At 39.1% G+C, this 20,447-nt stretch overlaps 1 protein-coding gene across 1 annotated transcript; it reads left to right on the top strand.

Moving 5' to 3' along the window:
• The first annotated feature begins 14,882 nt into the window (after positions 1 to 14,882).
• On the top strand, positions 14,883 to 18,547 carry LOC117760540. Its single transcript, XM_034583645.1, has 4 exons — positions 14,883 to 15,137; positions 16,437 to 16,538; positions 17,134 to 18,292; positions 18,543 to 18,547. Exons 1-4 carry the CDS (start codon positions 14,883 to 14,885, stop codon positions 18,545 to 18,547), a joined length of 1,521 nt encoding a protein of 506 aa, XP_034439536.1.
• The last annotated feature ends 1,900 nt before the right edge of the window (positions 18,548 to 20,447 follow it).

Here is a 20,447-nt window from a genome sequence, read left to right as displayed (position 1 = left end):
TCACACTACTTCACACTGAGTAATATTTGCCTGAATAAAAGGCAACTCATTGTGTGATTTAACGAAATCCTGACTTTACCCATTTATACATATTGTCGGAAATCAATGGTCAGGACCTTGTTGCTGTTCCCTTAAAAAGACAGTTAACAGATGAATATAATTTCTATTTGAGTACAATGTTTAAAATATTTTGTTGAGTGAGGGGAATGTTAAGAAATCTAGATTTGATCTTATTGCGAGAACCAGTCTTGTGAAAAAAAAAACCTGAGGAAACATTTGTTCTGTCATGTGCTACAATATTTTGAAGAATGCACTTTATTAAAACTGTAGATGTTTATGTAGCAGCAAAGGATTTTATTCACTACATTGGATTGTTTGATTTATTCAAAATCTTAATAGTGAAGCTATAAATATATTAAAAAAAGAGAGGTGTGTGACTCAATGGATGTGATTTTAAGAAATGTTAAACACCACCAAGTAAGTATGGCTAAATGTAAAAAAGTTCAGCATTTCAACAAAATGTAAATCAGTGATTGCTGCTCTGATTAAAGAACTTTTAAAGGATAATTTCAGCAATTTTTATAAAGATTTTTATGTTCTTACCATAGATGGTATATAAAGATGGACGACACATCTCCACTTCCTTCCACCATCCAGAAATGAAGCAGAAATATCCAGGATACAAACGCTGCCAACTTGCATATTTGGAGCAAGAGTCTGCTCAGTTGTGAAACACATGCTCGACCAATCACGAGCCACTCTCTGCTGTCAATCATTACGTTTCACCCGGTTTTTATAGCATCAAAAAACCGAATTAAAACCAAAGTTGCCGGAAAAATTAACACTTCAACAAACATCAGTGTGATGCTACCTAAAATGACAGGAACCATCTTTGAGAAAAACGTATTTCACGTTTGCTTTGGTCCATGTCCTATGTCAACCACTAGGGGGCGATCAAGATGCTTTAGCTTCACTTGGGGGAGCTGTCATGTCGTCCATATAGGGTATGGTTCATAGCACCCCCTCTGTTAGCTATCATAGCAGGTACTTTACAATAGTAGTAGTAGTAGTATAATTACTAGTTATATAGAGTTGTATTTGCATGTGTACTAGTTTTTCTGTCAATACAAATGATTTGTGTTGTCCATCAGTCTATCAGTCTCAGTTGTTTTGTCCTTGTCTTCAGTTCACCAGACAAACATTTTGATGCATTATAGATGTGAGCTGCCTTTGCCCCCGTGCAGCCTGGTGACAGACTAATGACTTTCAACTGTGACTGCCCCCTTCTGTCACTGGGTCAGCACCCACACTGTCACCCAGGTTTTTCATGAAAACCACCAGTGGACCTGCACTGAGCAGCTCTCCGGGACAGTGAGGGGCTAACAGTGCTCTTTCTCAGTCCATCAGTAGCTCTGCAGTAGATATTCACTGCTGGTCATGTCTGTAGTTACGCCTCTAGATGTCGCTCTTGTCTTGATAATGCAGGTTGTGCCTTTGTGCTGCTGTATCTGTACTCAGTACTTAGAAAAAGTTAAGTAGGGACTCTGCAGATATCCTGCATCACATTTTAGACTATACCATCTACACACTGTTACACAGCCCATAGATCTTACACTGTATTCAATTTGTAGCTTAATTCTAACTCTCATTACACGTGCAAAATTCAGAGAAGCCATCCTGCGGTTCTGCGTTTGCTTCAGTTCACATTTTCTGTCCCTCGCAACACTCCATCTCTCTTCCAATGCATCCCTCTCCTCACCCTACTCCCCCCCCTCATGCTATACTGTCTATCTGTGTACTGAATCAGCATTTCGGGGCAGTATGCCGCAGGCCTGCAGAGAGGCAAAGCATGGTGTTAATTATTCTCCCACAGATACTTGATTTTGTCCCTGTCCCATTATGTTGCTCTTTTCCTCCTCTAATTCTCTCTCTCTCTCTCTCTGTCCCACTCTCTCACTCTCTCTCTTCGGATGTGCAGTTTACATCTGGACTCTGCAGATCAACTCTCAGTCCCCAGGATCCTTACATATCCATAATCACATCATGACTCTTACTCTTCATTTTCAATTTCCCTTCAGTTTTTATTCTTATTGCATTACAGTTACGATGCATGTTTAGCAGATAACTACATATGACTCAAAGATGATTATCCTGAATGGATGGATTTTGCAAACTATATTTCCCAGAAGCAATTTACCAAATAAAATATGTTCAGCACAAACCTACACAATTGTGGTTTTTCTGCATCCATTTAAACCCAGAGGTTTATAATTTTCCTCTGAGACTTCTGACAGAGTGAGAAACGAACATGTCATTCACCAGGTCTGCACATCTCTGACTCTGTGCGCGAGGAGGCTGTAAGATTTCTCCTCAGAGGTGAGTGGTGTGCATCATCTGCAGCTGTGAGTACAATGATATTACACTGCATGTCAGAGATGAAGCAGTGAGACATAAAGAGTCAGGTGAGGCTGAGAGCCGCCTCGTTCCACTCTGTGTACTGTCCTGCAGTGTTCTCCACAGTGCAGCTTCAGCTCTGGCAGACAGAGCTACTCTGCTGAGCTCTCATGGTTACCGCAGAGGCTGGTTTGCACTCCGACTGTTGTGGGAGACAAAGGGCTACCAGCTCTTATACCACTTGATAATATAACAGTTTTCTCTACACAATACAAATAAAAAGCCAGTGAGACATGAATCAAGAACATATCAAATCAAATTAAATTTGTATATCCCATATTCACAAATCACAATTTATCTGATAGGGCTTAACCAAGATGCGACATCCTCTGTCCTTAATCTTCGACCAGAGTGGGTAAAAACTTTGAACAGGAAAAAAACATTTAGATACATCAGGGGGAGTCACGTGAGGGATCCGTCTCCCAGACAGAAGTGCAGTAGCTGCTGTGTGCAACAGAGCACATCAATAAAATAACAATATTTACAACATTCATGAGAAAAGACAGTGTCTAGCATAAATGGAGAGGTTTATCAATGTTTAAAGTATTTATACAAAAGGAAAAGTCTTACAGAGATTAAGGGAGCAGTAATAACAATTGTAATGATAGAGGTATAGTCAGTATGGTATATGGGAGTAGGTTATATTGTATATCTAAGCAATCTAGTTGTAATCATAATCTCCAATCAGATGTCATCACAATCCACGATGTGGCTGCAGCCACAATCCTAGATCTGCATGTATTGATGAGACATTAATATGAAGAGGGAGAGGAGGAATAAGAAAAAATCTTATAGATAGATTAAGTCTATAATGTTTATTCCATGTTTTGTAGATTAACCCTCCAAGCAGGAACTAGGGACTAATTCCACAGCAAAGACTTGTAAATCCAACAAAAGCTCATTTAGTGACACTGAGGAGCTGAGAACCAATCTGTTCTGAGAATTAGTGCTCAAAGTCAACCGAGTGCAGAAAAACCACTGGACATTGATGTCATGTTTGTGCACATCAAGAATTATCTGACGTTGAAATAGTTTCACACAGAGATAAGAGATAAAAGAAGATAAAGAAAGAGTTGGGAAAGATGAAATGAAGAATATGAGTAGTGTTCCATGAGTTGTGGATCAGTGGAGCGGTGTTATCCGCCCACAGACATCAGTGAGCAACAAGCGAGGGGAAAGGCCAGCAGCGTACCAGCAACCGAGGAGGAACTGAGCTCTGAGTGGGGGGAGGAGTAGATCCACAAAGAAATGATAATATAATATATACAGATATATATATATATATTATAATGCACTGATTACTTGAAAATGGAGAAAAAATTGTAAATTTAAACTTTGAGTTCTCAAATATTACACACGCATCTAGATTTATGACAACCAGAGACGAGTTTAATTATGTTTCCTGTACTTCCTCTCTCTGCTTATGTTAACAAAATATTCTCATCATTTGTCACAGATCCCCTCCTTCTCTCTTTAAACCACTCTGCCTCAGTGCGTGCACGTGTTTCCAGAGGTGATACACTTTTAAGACGTCTCCTTATCAGCTTCTTGGATTAGCATAATTAACAAGTCTTATGCCTCCAGAATTCCCCCTGCAGCCGGTTGGCTGTCAGCTCCAGTTGTGGGGAACAGTGGGGCGTGAAGAGGGAGTGGTCAGCCAAGGGAGGGGTGGGTAAGAGGAGGACTGTCCAATTATTTCATCATCAGACAATTACAGTAGAAATCTGTCTTTATGCACCCACAGAGACACTTAATATAAATGTGAAATGAATAGAAAACTAGAATGGTACTCAGTAGAGCTCATACCTCTGTCAAGGCAAAACAGTCCCTTTAAATTCAATCAAGCTGCACCAGATTTCACATACTCATAGATATCAGTTCCCTTAATGTGCCTGATTTTTTTCACCAAGATCCATAAATTATTCCCATGGAAATCAGTAAAAATTACAAATGCCCCTAAACGCCCTGTCTCTCAATGTTCAAGTAAGTGAACAAAAATCCTGGATCTTCCCCATGACCCGGATCCCCACCATAATTCAATAGGTTGTTCCCATAGACTGTATATAAAGAGGTTGTTCCCTGAAACAACACAGCATCCCTCATGGAAATATGTCAAGTAGTTTTTGCCTCATCTTACAAATAAACAAAGAATCTTACCAACAAACAAATGGCCAGGGGGGAAAACATAATCAAAATTAACATCAGATCTTTGCAAAAGGGACAAAATCAGATGCATCATGTACAGAACCCAGGCACAAACATTCACTCACTATGTCAACATACACAGCTGACATACATGGGTTCGCCAATGAACCATCACTGAGTCCGCACGCAAACACAAGACTCCCATTTTCAGGATTAGCAAGTACACGATGTGAAACAGGGCAATGACAGAGCAAGTGATTGTGTATTGGAAAAATTCTGCCAGCAACCCCCCCAGCCACTGGGATGTGAATATAATTGTACTCGGTGGTGAAGCAGAGTGATGTGACAGTTTGTGTCTGGACTGAAATGTTACCGCAGCTTTAATTCTGTGTCTCTCAGAGGAACAACCGGGTAACAATATTTACCTGACATCCATTGTCTCCACTATAAACCAGGCCCTTCAGAGTAGAGTGCGGCAGTCAGACAGGAGAGAGGGATTAGCACAAATTGAGGTCCTCTTTTACATAATCCACTGTTTTAGATTAGCTTCATTCCACTGAGAATGGGATACGTCTAACCCTTGGAAACAGGATGGAGAACCGCAGCCTCACAGATCTGGAGTAGAGACAGTCACTTTGCAGTTTCAGCTGTTTATAACCTATACATCAAGGAGGTTTTCACTGCTGTCTGCTTATTTATTGGTAGTTTGTTTGCAAGAGATATTACACAGAAACAACTGAGCACATTACCACATAACTTTGTGGAAGGATGCGGTGCGGGTCAGAGGAGAACACAGTAACTTTTAAAAGTAATGGCAGATGACACCCTGATTAACCAATCAGGGTGTCATCTGCCCAAAACCCACCCATGATTGATTAACAGACAAGTCTACAACCGTTTAACATACCTTTCATGGCAACTGTTGCTCAGCCAACATTATGGGCTGACTTCATCTCATTCCCTCACAACATAAGCTGAACTCCCTAAGGCCAGAACTGAACCACAAGATGTGCATTCTGTAGAACAAACTATGTTGATAAAAATTATGGATAACCATCTCCTCTTCCCTTAGAAACCAGAATAGCTCTCAGAGCACCATGGTCCAACATAAAGATGCACCAAATTGCACACACTAATAGATATAAAGTGCTTTGAGTGGTCAACAAGACTAGAAAAGCGCTATATAAATACAAACCATTTACCATTTCTCTAAAAGTGCCTGATTTGTTATCAAGATCTATGAATTATTCCAAGGGAAAACAGTGTAAATGTTGAAAAACTCCCTATCCCCTAAGGATTCCTGGATCCACCTCCTAATCCAGATCCGCATCAAAATTTGATGGGTTCCTCCCTGATCCACATCCCACATCCCACATCCCTCCACCACGTTTTGTGGATATCCGTTCAGTTGTGTCATGTAATCCTGCTTACAAACAAACCAATAAACAAACAGACAGGGGTGAAAACATAACCTCCTTGGCTGAGGTAATAAAACTGAGTAGATATGTGGAGTAAAACTGCACCAACACCACAGATACCCTCCAATACATACATGGAAAACGGTGTAGTGAAGTTTGACATCCTAATTCACTGAATAGTTTGATTGATTCTTTATTTTTCATTTACTTAAATACTACAGTGCACTTAAAGCGTGAGAGACTTTCTCACTCTGCTCTGCTTCCAACTGAATTACTGCAATTAGCTCAGCCCACCATCCTCAGCGTGCCCACCGTGCTGCTGTGGATCACATGGGGGCTCACATGAGCTAATTTATAGCCATGCATTAAGTATTACATCACAGCTCTCCATGAACTCTAAATCTGCCTTTTATATGAGATTAGGCCCTTACTGTAGCTCTGACTGCAGGAAACAGAGAGAACATTTTCTTTTACATCGCCTCTCCACTTTGTTCTTGTTGTATTTCTTGTTGTTTTTCTTCAGTTTTCTGCGTCATAGTTCTTCAGAGGAAACAGCAGATACGTGTTTGGTCACTTATTGATGTTTTCTGCAGCTTCTCACCTCCCTCCCTTGCTGCCCGTCTCTGTCCCTTTCACGTCTCCTCTTCTCTTGTTGCATTGTGTTTCTGGGCTATATGGAGGAAATTAGGCTCACATCATATTGCAGTTATCATTACCTGTGAATGCTCTCTATGGGGTCTGTGTCTCCTGGGTTTTGGGGGCAGGGAGGATATTTTTCTTGTTTGACATGAGGTAAGTACATTTTTTTTGCTTGGTTAAAGGGGTGGGGAACCTTCTACCAAAGGGGGCATTTCAATTTATTTGACATCCTTTATAGGCCCTACTAAATCATTGAACACATCTTCTGATGTCAGATGGTAGTGATGATGATGATGATGCTACTGCTGGTTCCACCCAAACAACTTGTTTAAACAAATCCTCACTATTGTTGGTCCCATGCATGGCTTGCAAAGACACTTATTCCTTCCTTATCAGATCGGTCAGTGTTTGTTCTGCCTTTTGTTTCACTGTTTTTTAATACCTTGTACCATATCATTAAAGCTTCTCTTCCACTGGTCAAAAAACCCCACTAAGATCTGGCTTTTTTCTGCAATGGGAATAGATCAAATCAACATTAACTCCCATGTGAACACACTAATTTGGCAAGACAGCAAGGTGAGAGATCTTCTCAGTTTTTAGTGCTTTGGTTTGTGACATGGAACATGACAAACTGAGGAAAAAACAGAGACTAACTCCTCCGCTGGCAATGGGAAAGGAATAAATCACCTTTGGTTTATGGGTTTACCCACGTTTAAAACACCTGCGAATACCTGCTTATTTTGGTGTAAAAGATATAGGGTATAAGTTATAATCCACTCTGCCATGTTTCGTTGTAACAAACTTTCTGGTTCAAGCAGCTCCACAGTGGCACCAAGCTTCCTTTATAAATTATCCTTTTGGATGAGGTTTCAGATTCTTAGCCTATCAGCTTGCCCACCACAAAACTTACTTGCGTAACATTGTCAGAATGTGGTCTTGTGAAAATTGGGCACACAGACTCCACTGAGCATATCCCAGCAAACTAGGCATATTGGTTTGACATTTTTCTTGGAAATCGTGACATTCGGCATCTACTTTTCTTGGTTGTCAACATGATGACCACCCCGAATGACATGTCACTATTTACTATTTTATGTTCTTTTATTTTATTGCATAAAAAGGTTATTGCTGCCACAATATCTCTTTGTATTTCTGAGATACTTTTTCTATTTATGAAATGTTTTGCTGGCTGGGCCAAATTGTCTTGTCATATACAGTCCAGAGGCTGTAGCTTCACCACCCCCTGGGTTACAGTGCTAAACTTCAACACCAGACAGTTTTTTATTGAGTTTTAAATGTGATATACAGTGGATTGAAACAGTTCAGACTCCGGAGATGGACATAAACCGAAGAAGAGCTTGGGAATCAGAATGGAGAATTACTTACAGACTTCAAGCATTATGTGGTATCGTGTGTGTGTGTGTGTGTGTGTGTGTCTACTACCCACCCACACCATCATGCATCCTGACCATAGCATTAATGCAGTGTCCTGCAGGCTTATAAATCACTTATTACAGCCTATAGGTTCTTTAAATACGTATCTCTGTGCATGTGGATGCATTCTCATGTAAATGATCTCCAACCTGAGGGCTACACTGCCTCTACATTATATAATTATAAAGTTTTATTAAGCCAATATTTCATGCACAGTAACAGCAAGAAATAAAAAAGAAATCCCCTTAAAGTGTAGTGCTGCTCCTGATTAGTAGTTGACCTTATAGTCAGAAATGGGCCGGTGTTGTGACCGGGGACAGGTGATTTAATCTGATCGGTGGTTCAGTGTCAGCGAGCAAGTGTGCACCACCATGTAAAATATCCCTCGTAGCTGGTCAAAGGTCAAAGCCTCATCGAAGCCAAACACTAAAATATTCACAGGCTGACGTGGAATTTCATCTTGGAGAGTGAGAGAAGGCTGCAGGCGCTGTTCTCAGCACACCTGTCATCCACCCTTCAACGTCCATAAGTGTAATGGGAGAACAGCTGAATTCATTAGGCTCCGACTGACCTGCTATGACGAGCAATTTTGTTTCAAACACAGTCAGGCACCTGCGGGAGAGAGGAAATTAGCATTTTAAATAGAGACGATTATAGGCCAGGCCACTGCACTGGAAAAAAGGCCACTCTAAAAATAAGCAAAAAAAAATTAATACAAGTTATTTTTTGCTTGTAATAAGCCAAAAAATCTGCCAATGGAACAAGTCAAAATTCTCTTGGTAAGATTTCTTGAAATAAGACATTATATTTAAGCCTTACAAGATAAGAGTGATCTTGAAATTAGCTGGGAAAACTCATTTTTAGCTATATTTTACTAGTATTGTGATGTTTTGTGTCTCATAAGAAGCTTGTGATGCTCAAAATTAGTGTTTTCCCCTCAAAAGTAGCATCTTTTTTTTGTCATCCTGTTTGTTTCAAGTGTATTTAACTAATTTTTAGTTCTACAATTGTGACACTGTTCTAGATTTAAGTCCACCACCTACTTGAAATAAGATTAGAAACTGGCATTTTGAGACAAAATGTCTTGAAGTTAGCATTCCTGACTCGTATTAGGCAGTGCTCTTTTGCCATAATAAGCCGTAATTTACCATCCTGTCATCATCTCAAGTGGTATTTACCTTATTGTAAGCTCTACAAAATCAATACTGTTCTAGATTCAAGACATTCACCTACTAGATTCAAGACATTAACTACTTCTTATAAGACAGAATAAATGAAAACTAGTCTTGCATTTAACCAACTTTTTTTTTTTTATTTAAACAGCAAAAAGTCCACGAGGACTGCATAAAGGGGAAACAGCTTCATTTTTCTCAACATTTTGGCTCACAGTATTTATGGAACTGCAATATGAAAACATAGCAGAACATGCCAAATATGTGAGTGAGATAAGGTCAGGTCCAAACATCTGACCAATGTGCCCCTCAATACACGTACAAAATCTGTGCTTTGCACAGGCACACTCAAAGCATATAGACACACTAGGCAAACTAAAACTGCTCCACCTGTGACATTCATTCTTAATACAAATGCTTAATATTGTAAAATTCAAATGAAAGGTTCTGGGCTTACATGAACAACTAGTCCCTCAATACACCGTTAACCATTGTAACATCATCATTAAGGATGCACCATACTGGACTTTTTGCCGATATCCAATATGTTAATATTTTACAACTCAACTGGACAATAACGGATACCGCTATGTTCACTTTTATCCCAACCTAACTGCTTAGTCAATTTACTCTTTCACAGTAGATGCGCCTAAATTAGTGACTGCATCTGCCGAACAGACAATTAGTTGTTTAAACTCAATATTAACTGAAAAGTTCAAATAAACTAAAAACTAAGCAGAATCTGCACTGAATTGTGCAAACAGCACACACAAAATATGACATCACATCACAGGATATCGGCATGTTGGCTAATATTGTCGTGCACCCCAAATTAACACTGGGCTAACTTAGCCAAATTCCGACCAAGAATCAACAGCAATGAACATGGACTGTAGTACCCTTGGAGGGAGAGAGGAAGTGCTATCCTACACCATATCTGACCACTGGTTTTATTGGCCAATAAAAGCTTTCCACTCAGCCATGCTCTTCTTGTAAGACGATGTGAGATCTCTCTCATGGATTTTGTCTAAGAGGACCTCCGTCTGTATGACTGAAAGCAGAGTGGCTACACACTTTGGATAAGTCAGGTGTAGGGTATAATAGTAGGCCATAAGGTATAAAGCACTCTCGGTAAGCTTGTCTTTTGGAAAGGTGGTTATTGCCACATCTCCTACCACTAGGACGCAGTTGGACGGACTGACAATCAGGACTGGGCAGGAGAGAGGGCGTTTCTTCAAGTAGGAATTGGGGTCTTCTTTTTCCTGTAACACATAACACAGACATCCTTCTGTCAGGATAATGCATTTTGGTCATTTGGAACCTAGGGTAGAGGGTTGTTTACAAACACATAACTTTACAAAGCAAAATTCTGACAAAAGTTACAGTACTGAGAAAGCTCCATCTGAAAGTGCTGTTTTTAACTATCCCCAATGCATTTACCGTTTACATACGTCTAGCCTTCCAAAAGAACTAAAAACCAAGGCTAGGCTAGTCTTGCTTGGTTATCATTAGGGTGATAAAACCTGCTACCATGTAATGCACCCATTTTTGTACATACTGTGACATAGCCAAGACATCTACCCAGTGAAAATCCTCTTTCTAAAAACAAATGTTTTATGTGTCTTTGAAGGCTTAGAACATACAGTATGTGAATAGGAAATACATTAGGAGTCGTCAGAGGCAGCACCTTCAGTTATAATTTTTTCCGATACTGCAGTCAAAATGATCCTGCAACATTTTACACAGCTCACCTCGAGGACATGCACCAGAGCCTCACTCGCATCTCGTACCCTCTTTGGAGGAGCAGACGTGGAGGGAAACAGTGATGGCAGCACACGTAGAATCTCAAGAGCCTGTTCAGCTGTACAGGAAAAGATTCATTACTTAAACACTTGGACAAAGTGCACAAGGTCAAATCTGATCAAAAGTTATACAACAGACACAATGCTTAAAAAAAACCACTAGCTCATGTACTTGACAATTAACGTGCCTGAAGGTCCACCCTAAACCCTAATAACACCATTCCCTACCTTTGTCCATTCCCATTGGGGGTTTCAGCGCCTTTTTCCATACACCAAAAAACTGCACCTTCTGGCAGAAGTCATGCCATCTTCCCTTCAGTTCATCAATGAAGTTGGTATTATCCTTATCCAAAATGCGTTGAAGCTCCTCCATCACCTATGAAATATCAAATATACCAATACAGACATTTGAATATATCATTTAAGAGGAAATTTGTATTTTAAACATTGTGTGTGATACCATGGTTTTAATCATGCACAGTCAATAATGACTTACATGTCCAACGTCCTTGAAACAAGGATATGCTTCTAGAACCTTCTTGTGTCTGTCCTCCTCGCGAACGGTATTTGAATCAATGAATGCTCTTCTGGGTACAAATTCCAAATCCAAGAGATGAGAGACATCCTGGTGGTTTGGATTTTTTCTTTTATACAAAGTTTGTAGGGTCTTGTAGTGCCTGGCCAAGGTTGCTGGACTGTAGGTGTCTGGACTGTCAACATCTGCAGACTTGTTAGCTGTAAGACACAAAAAATACATAATTAATGCGCCTCAGTTAAAAAAAAGTCCATCTCATGTTGTTGCATGACAAAATATGTCAAAAAACTGCCATAAAAATCATACATTAATAATAGATTAAGCTTTCATGGAATTAAATCTTTTAACAAATATCAGCCCTGATCCCAACTACCAAATACCTATTCATTTTTGGAATTTTTACCATTTAAATGCCATTTTAAAAAATCAAATCATTTTTTGTATAATAAATGCATGAGAACTATTTGCTCGGAACTCATATGGTCATGCAATCACATACAATTGCATGTAGGCACACAAGTACACCCCTACAAAGATGCGCACACCCCCACTACACAGTCATGAGGCAGTTGGACAAACTCACCATCAGGACTGGACAGGGCAGAGGGTGCTTCTTCAGGTAGGCTTTGGGATCTTCTTTTTCCTTCAACACAGACATATTTCTGATAGGATAATGTACTTTAAGAATCATTTCAGTATTTTGGAACCCAAGCCAAAAATTACATTCAATTAAAAAGAGCAAAAATGCCACTAATGAGACACATGGGTTTTAAATACATAACATTATTTGATATGCTGGAGAGGTTATAGAAAGTAATGTTGCAGAGTAGACTGATACTAAAAGGTACTGCTGTACCCAGCTGTTCAAAATGATACAATACCAGCTTTTTATTAATACCAGATTTCTGTTAAAACTTAATTTCTACAATAATGTTAATAAATTGATAATAAAACAGTACAAATGTAGTGTAAATACCTATCCTCTGATGTCCATTTTAAAGTATTTTACTTCTGTCATGTCAGGACTGTCATCTTGACCAATATTAGTTTATCTAAAATATAAATACCTCACAAGGGCAAATATGTAAATGCAAAGTGGAAACTCACCTTCTAACTCACTTTCTTTACTGTCTGAGCCTTGGCTGCCACTTCCTTCTGTGGACCGATCCACAATGATTGTTGAGTCACTTGAATCGATTTCATCTGTGTCTGTTGGCTGCTCAAGACAGCGCCTCTTTGTAGAGCTGCAAAGATTAGTCAGTTAATCAATTAGTTGTCAACTACTAAATCAATCAATCCATCTGACTTTATTTGTATAGCACTTTTCATACAAACAAAATGCAACACAAAGTGCTTCGTAATAAAAAGCAATATCCCCCACACACATCCAAAGCAATTACTTTGTAGTCAAACACTAAAATAAGAGCACTCATTAAAAACGGGAAGTGAGGAAACACTAGAGACAGATCACCCAGGACATTGACATGATTGATCATTTTGAGTCATTTTTCTTTATTTTCTTGTGAATGTGAATATTTTCTGGCTTCTTTAGTCCTCTATGACAGTGAAATTAATATCTTTAGGTTGTGGACATCACCTTGGACTTTACATTGACCAGACAACATCTCAATTAATCTTGAAAATGATTAACAGATGAATCTTTGATGAAAATAATTATTAGTTACAGCTCACCTCTTTGAATGTCTCCCATCTGGAGTTCTTTTTTGGGGGGATCTCACATTTTGCAATCTTTTGGATAGCTGTGTGTACACAGTGACCTGCACAAGACATTTAATCAATTTTTCAAATCGCTACTAAAAATGTCCAACATGAAACACAGTCATCACTGGATGCATTTCACTTACCCATGTATGGAGGCCTTGGTCCTGCAGCATGGGGTAGTACAGTACTATTGTCTTTGCCATTGCTGTAATTTCTGGCTTTGATGGGTATCTGTGTGATTCTCCATCCCCCTTTGCCCTCAGGATTGCAATCATACTGGTCATGGTGTTTCGAATGAGCCGGCATCTGAGCTCCTTTGACATCTGGCAGTTGCGCTGTTCGCCTCTCTTGGACAACTCAAAGTACTGTTGTCGGACTTGCTCAAGTTCTGTGTCGGTGTGCAATACATATTCTGGAAAGAATAACTTCACAACCTTTTCAGGGGTTGTGTACTTTGCAGGACTTGCGTTCACAGGAGTGGATGTCTGTCGCATGGGTGACTCATTAAAGGAGGAACTGCCCGATAATTTTGAGTGTTCTTGGACAGACTCCTGTAAAATAAAAGATAATGAACTACTGCAAAAAGCAACATTTTTGTTTTTTGTGACAACACAAAATGCAATGTAGCATTGACAGCTCTGCACACGTATAAATAAGCAATGTTCCATTTTAGGGGTGAAATCGCTTACATCAACTAACTGAACACCTATCAATTAATCTAAACTGAATTGAACACACATGTAGACTACCATGCCTGTTCCAAAAACAGCATGTGCTGCTGCCAACTTAAATAGGTGGTTAATTTAGGCCACTTAACTGAGAAACTGACCTCCTCCGACGCACCATGACAAGCACGCCAGACCGCTTTTCTCCGTAAAAAGTTCTCTGGGCCTGGGAAAAGATCCCGCAAGTCTTCACGAGACAGGGTGCTCATCATTGTCTCTGTGATGTTTGCAGCTATGAAAACATTGGAAGACAAACATAGCAAGATTTTTTAGCTTAAATTATGTGTAAACTAATATCATTTGCACACCCCTGCATTCATATATGATAAAAAATAATATTTGCAAACATTACCCCTTAAAATCGACACTGCGACATCATCCAATTCTTCCATGCTGTTAGCTGACTTAGCTAGCTAGCTCGTTAGCTCCGCTAGCTCGTTAGTTCGCCTCGCTGTCTCTGTTCGGCTGCAACGATACACAATAAACACTGAAAACACATTGAAACGTCGATAACATTCAAAGGGTGTGCGGTGTGAACTGCAAAGAATGAGCACTGGATACAGCGCTTTAATTTACTTGCAATGAAACACGTCAAATTCAAATCCGAGTCAGTCCCATATAACGTTAGTTTACGCAGACATTCTCCCTTGCAGCAGCTAGCTGGCGGGTGTAACCATAGTAACGACTTTTTACGGCAGTCTTGCTCTACCGACCTGTGACCAGTTTACCGTCCTCTTGCCTGTGACATCTTTGCTTCCAACATGATTTGGCGTTGCTTCATATGCTACATATTTGTGGCATTGACTCTGAAACAACTTTTGAGTCACATTAACACCATGCACAGTCGCAGCCCTGACTTTCGCGTCGTGTGCGGGATTGATGGCTGTCCAAGTGAGTACAGGGTCTATAACTCCTTCTACTATCACGTGAAGCGGACACACGCGCATCATCTTCTCCAAGTTGAAGCGGCGGAGGAGGAAGGACCGACTCGTCACGGTTTACCTGAAGCAGGTGAAAGGACAGCCGCAAACGACCAAACTAATGCAAGCCCTGTGGCTGAAGCGGAGGGCTCAAGCATCATCATTCCAGCGGTAAGTCGTTACACAAGCTAAGATTTAATGTAACATTTATTTAGGTCAACTGTGCCTGATCCAAGCACGTCCACTAAACATGTTTGTTTTTGTCAATGACAGGCTCAGGTTGTAATTTTAAGATAAAGTAATAGCAGTGTTGAAAGTAATGCGTTACTGTAATTCCACTACTTTTGTCAGTAACGAGTAATCGAACCAGTAACGCAAATATAACTAAAACTAAACTCACCTTGGCTGAAAAGTGGAGTGGAGTGCATATATGGACTGCAGCTTTTTGTCTCTGCCTCCTGCTGCTGCACCAGTCCCGTCAGACAGTTTTTTACGCATCCATCCGCTGGTAAATGCATTCAAATTTAGTAGCAAGTCCCGTTAAAAATGGTAATCCAGTGTTGAAATACGTGTTGAAATCAGCAGGGTGAAAGCTAGTTAGCTGACAGAAGGAGGTTCACATATGATGCGTTCAAGGTGGGCTCAGTAAAATGACTATTAGGCAAAGTTCAATAAAATGTCATCATGATGTGTTCAAATGTGTAACGTCAAGAAAAATAAATTTAGGTACACTAAAATAATAGCAGTGTATCTGCACATTAATAAGAGAATTAAAGCAAATATTTAGAAGTAACACAAAAGTTACTTTTCTGACAACTGCTTAATTTTATATGCAGTAATTGGTAAATTAATTCACTTATTTGATTATTAGTTTGATTTGTTTAGTTATGTAATTCAGTTACCAGACTTCATTGAAAAAAATCAGTAACGTTAATGTTAGTCATTTAAACAATTACAAATTACAGGTTATCCTTCAACAGTTTGAATCAAGTATAATATGTGTATTATTAGCTTATCATTCACAAAGTTATAACTGGCAGGTGAGACATGTCTTCATGACAGTGTGTGACAGGATGTTGTCTCCTTATAGCTTATTGGAATACAAGTTCAGTTCAAAGGCCTTTAGTAATGTTAATTTATTGGCAAGAGAGCAAGTGAAGGGATACAATTTAGTATGTGTGTCAATCTTAACACTCATGAAGTACAGATTTTTTCTGATGCTGTCAAAGTCATTGTTTTTTTGTATTACTGTTTTGTTTTGTTTTTATTAGTTGTTGTTTTTGTTGTTATTTTACATACTCAAAATAAAGACACCAATCAGTAAAAATACACCCATCTTGTACCTTTTTATAGGAAGAAATCTAGCTAGCTAGCTTACCCAGGTAGTTGTCAGATTGTCTGGTGGTGCTACCTACAAATGCCAATATTTTCCCTGTTTTAATAGATATGTTTGTTGTTAATCTCTTTCAGAGTGGATTTCAAGAAGATGGAGAGGGTCGCATGAATGTTGACCTTTCTAAACATGCAACTGCATTTCTTCTTCAAGCCAGAGAAACCCATCGACTGACACAGGTAATTTATGCCATTGATTTTCCAATTAATTGTATTTCATTTTTAGTAGCAAGCTTAAAAGCAATAAGCTTAAACTGCAGAATGACTTAGCCACTGTTCAGACCTGCCATCTTGGTTGATCCGATCACAGGTGGACAGCTAAAGGTATGTCAGAGAAACACCTGACATTAGAATGTGTCTCCACATGCTTCTTTAGTGACCACTTGTGATCGGATCTCACTTCCCCGCTATATATGCAAATGGACACATACTTTGCTTACAAAATCTGCCCATCCACTATATTTGTTGAGCATAGAGACAACATAATACACCCAACACTTACACTTTTATTTAGCACTGTCCACTTGTGATCCTGTTGCTCAAAATGCATTTTAAGACCAAGTGTAAACAAGGTCTTAAAGCTGCAGAAGGCAATATTATTTCATGATAGTTTTGCTGGAAATAGCCTATTTTGATCATTGCATGTCACTAACAATATGTAATTGAAAGGTTACTTTAAAAAAAAAAAGTGTCTGTGAGTTTGCATGTTGACTGCATTTTTATATGCATTTTATAATGTAGTATTTTTTTTGTTTGTTTGTTTTCTACTCCCCAGAGAGCTGTTAACCAAATGGTGAGTGGAGTCCAGCAATATCAGGCCGCATTATTGGAGCACCTAAAACAGCAAATGAGCGACATGATTGAGAGACATTCTGGGGACCTGGATCAACTAAAGAGTGATGCAATGGGGATATTTGACCAGTGTGTTGACCCTTTCAGTCAAATTGCTTCCACCCATTTGCAGGATAAGACCATCAAAGAACTGTTAAAACCAGTTGAACCAGAGATTGTTGTCGCAAAACAAACAGTATGTTATGTGAAACATGGAGACTCCAGAGTTCTTACCATTAAGGACCATTGTTTTCATTATATACCGTTGGTGAAAAGTTTGGAGCAGCTGCTATCACATCCAAGAATTATTGCAATGATTGATGAGAGGCCACAGACATGCAAGGATGGATTTTATCAGGATTTCATTGATGGAGACATTTTTAAGTCGCACCCACTGTTTTTGAAATTTCCCACAGCATTGCAGTTGGTTTTATATACAGATGAAATTGAGCTATGCAATCCTCTTGGATCTCGGGCAAACAAAAACAAATTGTTATTGATTTATTACACCTTAGGTAACATCAACCCTAAATACAGATCAAGACTTGCTGCCATTCGTCTGCTTGCCATGGTAAAATCAAAAGATCTTTCCCATTGTGGTATTGACGAGATATTTGAGAGGATTAACCGTGACTTAACTGAGCTGTATGATGGTGTCCAGGTTGTCACTGCAAATGGTGAGAGGACAATTTATGGGGCACTTATGTCTGTGTGCGGAGACACTCTAGCTCAGCATGAAGTGGCTGGATTTAAGATAGGAGTGGGGTTTGCCTACAGTAAATGCAGGCACTGCGAATGCAACTTTGAAGACATGCAGGAGCAATTTAATGAAGATTTGTTTGTTAAAAGGACAATGGCAAGTCATAACAGGCAATGTAATGACATTGAAAAGGCAAATACTGACTTTCTGAAAGACAAACTAAAAATGACATATGGCATAAACAGGAGAAGCAAATTAACAGAATTTCCTCACTTTGATATAATCAATCAAACCCCACAAGACATCATGCATGTCATTCTTGAAGGTGTTGCCCCATATGAAATCAAATGTGTTTTAAAGCATCTTGTGCATTCGGGGCATATGGACTTAGACGCATTCAACAGTGCAATTATTTGTTTCCCTTATTCTCCTGTGGATGCAAGGGATAAGCCTTGCCCAATATCTGTCAATACACTGTCATCAAATGACAATAAATTGAAACAGTCAGCTGGGCAGATGCTGGTTTTGTTAAAGATCCTGCCATTTCTCATTGACAAAATTGGAGAAAATGATTACACACAAATGCTACTTAAGTTGTTAGAGATAGTCAAAATTCTGTTTTCACCTATTATTGCTCTCTCAACTCTTTCAAGGCTGAAGCTTTTAATAGAGCAACATTTAAAACATTTCAAACAACTGTTTCCAGATGCAAATATTATACCTAAACAACATTACTTGCTGCATCTTCCTTCTCAGATTAAGGCACTTGGTCCTACAGTGAGGCATATGTGTATGCGCTTTGAGTCAAAGCATTGCTTTTTTAAGCAGTGGGCTTTGAAAAGTAGTTTTAAAAATATCTGTAAGTCTCTTGTGAAGCACAACCAACTTTATGAATGTAGTCAGAATGTGCACGAGAAACATCCAATTTGTTCAAGTGAAATTGACATGGGCCCAGCCTCTGAGGTGAAAAATGTTCCCTATGTAGAAGGAAAGATTAAAGACTTCTTAGGAATAGAGCACGTTGAACATATAGTTTCGGTAAAGTGGATTATGCAACATGGAAATAAGCATACATGTGGAAAATCTTTGGTTTGGTATCATGTCATCAATGATACTCCAGAGTTTGCACTTGTGAAAAACATTTATATTTTAAATGCGTCAGTGTATTGTTTTGAATGCCAACCTCTCTCTACAGTTGGGTGGAATGATCATTATTTAGCTTACGAGGTAGAAGTTCCCGACCTAGCTCAAGCCAATATTTTCATGGATGCTGAAAAGCTTGTTGATTATTCACCATACTACTATGTAAACTTCAATAATAGCAAGTACATTCCACTGAAGTATGATCTCACAGACATCATCAAACATCATTCTTGAGTCTGTATTGAGTGTGGGTATTTGGGCTGAATTTTTTTTTTAAGCACTGACAAACACTGTAATTGATGACAGCATTTATTTTTACTTATTACTTTTGGAATAATGTGGTGCAGTATGTCCAGAGTGCAACAGAACAGAGAAGGAAACCTCATTCCAGCTTTTGCCTCTGTCTTTTTTACATATCACATGGACATGGTTTGATGGAAATGTAAGAAAAATAGCCACACTGTACTGTGCATTGTGAGTTGTTGTGAGTTATGTTGACCTGCAGTTTTCAATAAAGCAGATTTGTTGTCTCAATTCAAGTTAAGTCTATTTCTTGAAACAAGACGATTCATCTTTTATGAATAACACAGCAGCTTAAAAACCTTATGACATGTCAAAAAAGCTTGTTTCATCTGAGATATGACTCAAAACAAGATGTTTTCAAGACTGTTTCGCTTAACAAGATATTCAAGATGCACTGTCTAAAAACAAGCTCCTTTATCTCACTTAGATCTTACTCTTTAGGTGATTTTGTCTTATATTAAGTGTGATGAGATATTTTGACTAGAAATTAGAAAAATATACTTGGCAAGATTTTGAGTTTTTGCAGTGTGTGTGTGTGTGTGTGTGTGTGTGTGTGTGTGTGTGTGTGTGTGTGTGTGTGTGTGTGTGTGTGTGTGTGTGTGTGTGTGTGTGTGTGTGTGTGTGCGCGTGTGTGTGTGCGTGCCTGTTCTACTCACTTACTTTGCGTGGTTCACGCCATCTAAAATATTGACACAATATAATGCTCTCCTCCCACGCCTCAATGCACTCTTTATAAATAGAGTCCCGGTGCTGAACGCAGCTGGAGAGCTCTTCTGAGAGCACTTGAATCGACACAACACAAAGAAACCGCTCTGCCCTACTCCTACATTTAGCTGGCAGGCCTTACAAAATAGTTACCAGAGTGAGTATTAAAAGTGCAGATGGCTTTGATATGGTAGTTACGGCAAATCAGCCTTAAAGAGACAGCATTGTTGAGCAAAGCAGATTTGGATTCAGAATTTATATTAGAGTTTGCACATTAGTGGTTTAACTGATCATTCATTAATCAGTCTCAAAACCTATTCGATTATAATTCAATTCAATTCAATTTGTGTAGCTCAAAATCACAACGTACATTATCTCAAGGCGTTTTACAGAGTGAGGTTGAGACC

Source organism: Hippoglossus hippoglossus, chromosome 4, assembly GCF_009819705.1.
Source record: "Hippoglossus hippoglossus isolate fHipHip1 chromosome 4, fHipHip1.pri, whole genome shotgun sequence".
In the NCBI taxonomy this organism is placed as follows: domain Eukaryota; kingdom Metazoa; phylum Chordata; class Actinopteri; order Pleuronectiformes; family Pleuronectidae; genus Hippoglossus; species Hippoglossus hippoglossus.
The sequence above is the reverse complement of the archived record's forward strand: the minus strand, read 5'-3'. Positions and strand labels throughout refer to the sequence as shown.

Coding starts and splice junctions, on each gene's coding strand:
- LOC117760540 (XM_034583645.1), top strand. CDS start 14,883: ATGCACAGTCGCAGCCCTGACTTTCGCGTCGTGTGCGGGATTGATGGC. Junction 15,138..16,436: donor CAAGCATCATCATTCCAGCG/GTAAGTCGTTAC, acceptor AATCTCTTTCAG/AGTGGATTTCAAGAAGATGG. Junction 16,539..17,133: donor AAACCCATCGACTGACACAG/GTAATTTATGCC, acceptor TCTACTCCCCAG/AGAGCTGTTAACCAAATGGT.